General features: G+C 41.8%; 1 protein-coding gene across 1 annotated transcript in view; it reads left to right on the top strand.

The window, feature by feature from the left end:
* Positions 1-6,021, top strand: part of LOC102375289 (transient receptor potential cation channel subfamily M member 3) — a 98,575-nt gene that overhangs the window by 60,973 nt on the left and 31,581 nt on the right. Inside the window, exon 5 of the mRNA XM_006023820.2 lies at positions 4,587-4,761. Within this exon, the coding sequence (XP_006023882.2) occupies positions 4,587-4,761 (175 nt within the window). The remainder of the gene's footprint in view (positions 1-4,586; positions 4,762-6,021) is intronic.

The following is a 6,021-nucleotide window of genomic DNA, read 5'->3' as shown; positions in this document are numbered from 1 at the left end:
CTCCCTGTGTATGCCCTCCACGTGTATGTCCCCACCCCTCCCTCCCATAGATTTAGCAGTAGGGAGCTGCTCTTCATGCTGCCTGGCTGTATTCTCAGCCACTTTCATGTTTGCAGGAGCGTACATGTACATGGTGCCCCCTGCGTCCCTCTCCCAGCAGCCCCAAGCAGGCTGAAATGCTGCCAACCTGCAAAGGCAAACCCACCATTTCGTGTGGATTCTCCACACAATGCTCTGAATCCAGGACAAATGCTGTCCCATAGTCATGCAGCCCAGGACTGGGACCTGAGATTCCCATTCCAGGACTGTCCCACCCATTTACAGATGGGTGGTCACCCTACATCAGCGGTTGATCAGTCCATGAGGTCTTGTTCAGGGGTTCCCAGCTCTTATGTCTAGTTTCTTGTGCAAGTTAGACTCTCTCTTGGTCTGAGGACCTATGTCAAGGGTCTTCAGAGCAGGCTACCCATGAATTAAAGCTACTTCCCAATTTTATACCCATCATGTTTACCTATCTTCATTTCTTATCTTAGCACACACATTTTTATGGTCATGTATTTATGTCACATATTTCTATAGCAAAAGCTAGTTCTCCTATGGTTTGCCCTGCCTTAGAGGGTCCCTATCTGCTCAAGATCATATATTGTTTTCCTGTTCTTAACCAATTCTTAAGTTAAGAACAGTTCTTAACCAATTCATAATTTTTCTCTTCTTGACCAATTTCTTAGTATTCTTAATTCAACCTGATTTAGCAAAGCTGCATTTCATATAAACAACTCCCATTGCTGGGCAAGAGTCAAGCTACTTATGTCAAAAGGCCTTTATTATATTAAGAGGCCTTTATTTTAGGTGAACAATGCTAAAAATATCAGTTCCCACTTCTGAAATCAAGAACCTTACTTGTTGACCTTTGTGCCTTTCCTTTACATCTAAACTGAATTAACTTGTGGTCACTTGCTTAGAAATTATTTTCATTAACCAGCTTATCTATAATACCGTCATGACATATCCAAACCAATTTTAAAATAATATCACTTCTGTTCAGTGAAGATATTCCTGAAGGGAATAAGTGACAAATGAGATCCTTTCCACCATTAATTGTGTTTGTTCACCATTTTATATCAGGAAAGTTAGTCTTCCATAATAATATAATACCTCATATTATTTAGGTCTGTAATAACAAGATGGATATCCCTATCCATATACAAACCCAATCCTGGGGATTTATAGCAAACTCCCAGTTCTAGCAAACTCAGTAATTTATTTTTACCATCCTTCTCAAAAGTGGTTTTGCCTTATATAAATCAGCAACTAAGGTTCTTGGGCACTTCTACATGTGACTGGGGTTTAATCCAGAGGGTTTGTTTCAATGGCCCCTAAATTGAAATTGTGAGTTTTTAATTGAAACCCACCATTTCAATTTTTCTGTCACATTACAGCGAGGAACCGATTCCTTTTGTTGTTGTTGTTGTTGTTGTTGGAGTCAGAGCCTACCCGCAGCCAGAGGAGTAAGCTGCTGATGGGCCAAGTGGCCCCTGAGCTGCAAGGGGCTCCAGTCCTTCCCTCCATCGCAGCAGCACCCCACAGGGCCAACTGTGTGGGTTGCTAACTGGCTGAGTGATGCCTTAGAGACAGCACTCGACCTGATCCAACTATTCCCTGAGCCTGCCTGGGGAGCAGTGCCTGGCAGGCTTCCAGCAGGCGGGCTTGGTGAACAGTTGGATTGGGCCAGGTGCTGCCTCTGAGCTGAGGCAGCACCCGGCCCACTAGCAGCCTGCCCAGGTGGTTCGAGGGAGTGCTGCCACTGGGAAGGACTAGGGCCCCCCACAGCAAAGGGGCCACTCAGCCTGCTGGCAGGTCACCCACTGGCCACAGGAGAGGCGGGCAAGCTCCACCAAAAAAAAAGAAGAGAAAAGGATCAGGCCCCTCACCACTTCTGCCTTCAGCAGATACCTGCTGAAGCAGCAAGGGGCCTGATCCCTTTTTTCTGCAGAGCCTGACAACCTCCTCTGTGGCCAGGTAGAGAGCAGACTAATAGCTGCAATGCATCATTGCAAACTAAACTACATCCGGATGTAGTTTAGTTTTCAAAAACGCATACTCTTCTAAAACCCCCAAAACTGATACACGTGTAATGTGTGATGCCAGTAAGCCACACAAATGACATTTTTGTCATGTGTACAAGTGCCCCTTGATTTTACCCGTGTTATCCCTCCATAGTTGTTGTTTACAGTTTCTCACATTGTTAAGCCATGGAGTTATCCTGTCCCTTCTTCTTAACAAGCAGTCCTATATCACATAGATTTGATGCTTCCTCATGGTGTTGTGTGATGATCCACTCTTCTGTTCATTCTTCACCCTGAAAAAAATTCTCATTCCTGTTCTGTCTCATTCTTTTCCATGTTGTCCTCCTCCTTGGTTGGGATTTGGTCCCTGGCTATTTCCATTGGCTCGTCTCTTCTGAAGCTGCATGGTCTTCTCTTCTTTCTTGCCACCCCATCTTCTGTTTCTTTCTGTTTCTCCACTTTATCTTCTGGTGTAACAAACACTTACTGAACATTTCTTCTTCACTAGTTGGTCTCTTTTTTGTGTTTAGATGTTTTATAGGTCATTCTCCTTGTTTAGGGGTCTTCCCCTCTCAAGGTCCTCTTGTCCAAGATTGTCTTCAAACTCTCAGTTGTTCATGTGTATTCTTTCCTCTGCTCCATCAAAACCATATCTGAACTCCATCATCTCAAGTCACAAGCTTGTCTTCTTTTTCACTGGCTCAATTAGTGAGTACTTTGTTATTTGTATATGGTCTAACAGGCACTCACTTCATTACAACTTGCATTCTACAGCTTCTTCATTGTTCCTCCTCATTCTGGGCTCTTCCATTTAAGTTATCTTGTGCTTGTCTTTGCCTTAGAAAACATGCGCATTCACTAAACGCCCAAATCAATTCTGCTATTTATCTGTTCCACTAGCTGCTAGGTCTTTTCTTCAGAATTATAATGAAGGGCAGACCAGCAGTCCTGAAGTATATGGATCCCTTTTTTCACTTTTCTTTTTGTTCGGAGAAACATTTGTTTAATATATTTCTCTGTGGTTGTCCTTAATAAAAAATATGATCTTTCTTGTTTTTTAATTTTGAGAATAAAAGTTTAAGAAAGAAATATCCTCCTCAGCAAACCAAAACTATCAAAATGATCATTTTTAAGCAATGTTAGGGTATATAACTTGATAAAAATGAAATGGATTCAGTAGGTCATCATATGGGAAAGCATAGTTCCAGGGTACTGTGATCTGCTATAATAATTTTTTTCTAATCTGCATCATGCCATCATGAATTGACCTTATATTGACCATGTCCTTTGAGAGAAATCAGCTAAGCATTTTTCTCATGCATACCAGCCTGTTCAAAGTAATTTACTTCCCTTTTAAACTCTGTTCATGTTGTAAACCACAAATAAATGTTTCTCTAGCGTTTAAACAATTGGCACAGCTATTGTTCTTCTACAGTTGTAGTACATAGTTGCAGGGACTGATTTCAATAGGGATAATCACCTCTTAAGAATATTACTCTGTATTAGCAGTATTATATATATGGTACCTTTTGTCCATAATTGGGGTAAGTTCCTAGCAAAGAGTGGTAAACTGAAGAAAAGGAATCTTGGTGCAAGATTTCAGCACAATGTTCATATGTTGATTTGCTTTGTAATCTGCCTCAAGAGCAAGGAAGAATGAAACAAAGGTAGCTTCCATCAAGGAATTACTTTTCTGGAGAAGCTAATTGTAGAGAAAGGAATACAAAAATATTGCCCATTGTCTGTGAAGACCATCTAAACTACCAGAAGACAACACCAGTTATTGTAGCCTTTATAGAGCAATGCCAAGCTTTATTAGCCAGGAGACTAGAAGTGGAATCCTAAAATGGTAATGTTAACATCCTTATGTTCATCTGGCAATAGTTTCATAGATGTTAGGGCCTGGAAGGGACCTTCCACATCACCAGGTCCAGTGCCCCTGCATGTGGGCAGGAAAGACTCAATTATTATAGTACATACTCAATTTTATTGAACTAGAAGTCATTTAAAAATAATATGCCCTTTTTTGCTTGATAGCAACAAAAAAATTAGTCAAACTCATAAAATGACTCTGTTCCCTTACAAACACTCAATCATCAATTATTCTTGTAATTTAGTGTGTAAACTGCTAGATATATCCGATTTATGCTTCCACTTCAACAATGGAGGAAGTCCTATTTTAAGTTATTATTTGAAAAATGAATTATCATTCTTACCTTTTTGAATTTATGATTCAGTGGTATAATATTATTCCAGATAAAAGTAAATAATAGATGTTCAAACTAGAAGATCACAATGCTTTTTTCTTGTCTTTGTCTATTAATGTCTTAATACCATTTCTTCTGATATGCCGGCATACAGTCAATATGAAGTAATTTCAGGCTGGGTTTTCTCTTTCTTCTGTTGTTTTGTTTGGTTTGCTGGCTTTGCATTTGTGTTCGTTTTTTCTTTTTCTTTTTCCTTTTTTTTGTTTTTGTTTGTTTGTTTGTTTGCTTGTTTTGTTTGTTTTCTTCAACCCAGGAATTGGACAGGGAGTTCCAGTGGTGGCACTTATTGTGGAAGGAGGTCCCAATGTCATCTCTATTGTTTTGGAGTACCTACGAGACACTCCACCTGTTCCTGTTGTGATATGTGATGGCAGTGGCCGGGCATCTGACATCCTTGCATTTGGTCACAAATATTCTGAAGAAGGAGGGTGAGTCATTTGCTAAGAAATATTTGTTACATGAAAAAAGCTCTTAATTGGCAGACTATTTCAGTGCTAATTTGGATGTTGAGAAATTTTAATTGAGATAACATAATACTAATTTTTTCTCATGTGACTGTTATAGCATTGATTTAGTGACTGTATAAAGGTATTGAGTTCAAAAAGTATTTCTAAATTCTAGACTCTGGCAACTGATGCAAGCCTGGGGAAACCCTAGGAAGCAAACTATCTATAGGCTAATTTCGAGCCATAGAACAAGAGCAGCAGAAAATAGACATATACATTATATAGCATGGATTGTGGTTGACTTAAGCATCCTAAAGAAGTTGATGCACTGCAGACAGATTACCTCTAGTTTTTAGTTTAGCCTTAGTGTAACATGTTAGGTGCTTAAGGCCATTGTGATGCCACCTACAGGCCCCCTCATCCCTGCTAGGCTCTCTTTCTGCACTGTCTTTCAAGGTCTTGTCTTGCCTTCGTGCCTGACATGTCTTGATGGAAACTTCATGAAAGGGAGGGTGCCCTCTCTTGTCCAATGGTCAACTCTCTTGACCTTGCTTGCCTTAAGGGCTTATTGCATAGCTCCATTCATCCCTATACCATGCCCCATGCCTCATGGGTGTTTTGAGTCAGCAGTCAGGTGGAACATTTGTCCCTAAGTCACCAAGCCACCTTAAGCCTTCATTCTCTTTTTGGGGCTTCAGCCTTCCTGGCTTCTGTGCCTCTACTCTGGCTGGCCCCTCAACCAAGGCCCACTGTTCTAGACCTGGCTTCTAGGCCCTAGCCCCAAGCTCTGCCCCTACAGGGGCTCTGGTCCCTGTGGCCCCCATGCTCTGCTCTTCCTCAGGCTCTGGGTGCTGTGACTATGCCTTGAACATGCCCCTAGCAGGCCCATAAGGCTTTAATGGGACCTCCAAAAAACACCTTTCACAGTCCCTCCAAACCACCAATTTGCATGACAACACCACACAAAAAGCCCTCTGGCTACAACAGAAAACTATCCCCCTTGCTAGGTCTCAGTACAGACTTTCCCTCACCAGACTGTCTCCCATACTGGGCCTTACTTCCCTGTAGGCCGTAGACATCTAGTTTGCAGGTTTCAGGGCCTCTCCCCTCAGCCAGGCAGTTGCCTTTAGCCTCCTTGGACCAGAGCTCCTTCCCCTGTAGCTTTCATAGATTCATAGATGTTAGGGCCGGAAGGGACCTCAATAGATCATCGAGTCCGACCCCCTGCATAGGCAGGAAAGA

Source organism: Alligator sinensis, unplaced genomic scaffold (assembly GCF_000455745.1).
Source record: "Alligator sinensis unplaced genomic scaffold, ASM45574v1 scaffold308_2, whole genome shotgun sequence".
NCBI classification, from domain to species: domain Eukaryota; kingdom Metazoa; phylum Chordata; order Crocodylia; family Alligatoridae; genus Alligator; species Alligator sinensis.
Note: the sequence above shows the minus strand (reverse complement) of the source record. Positions and strands in the feature narration are given on the sequence as shown.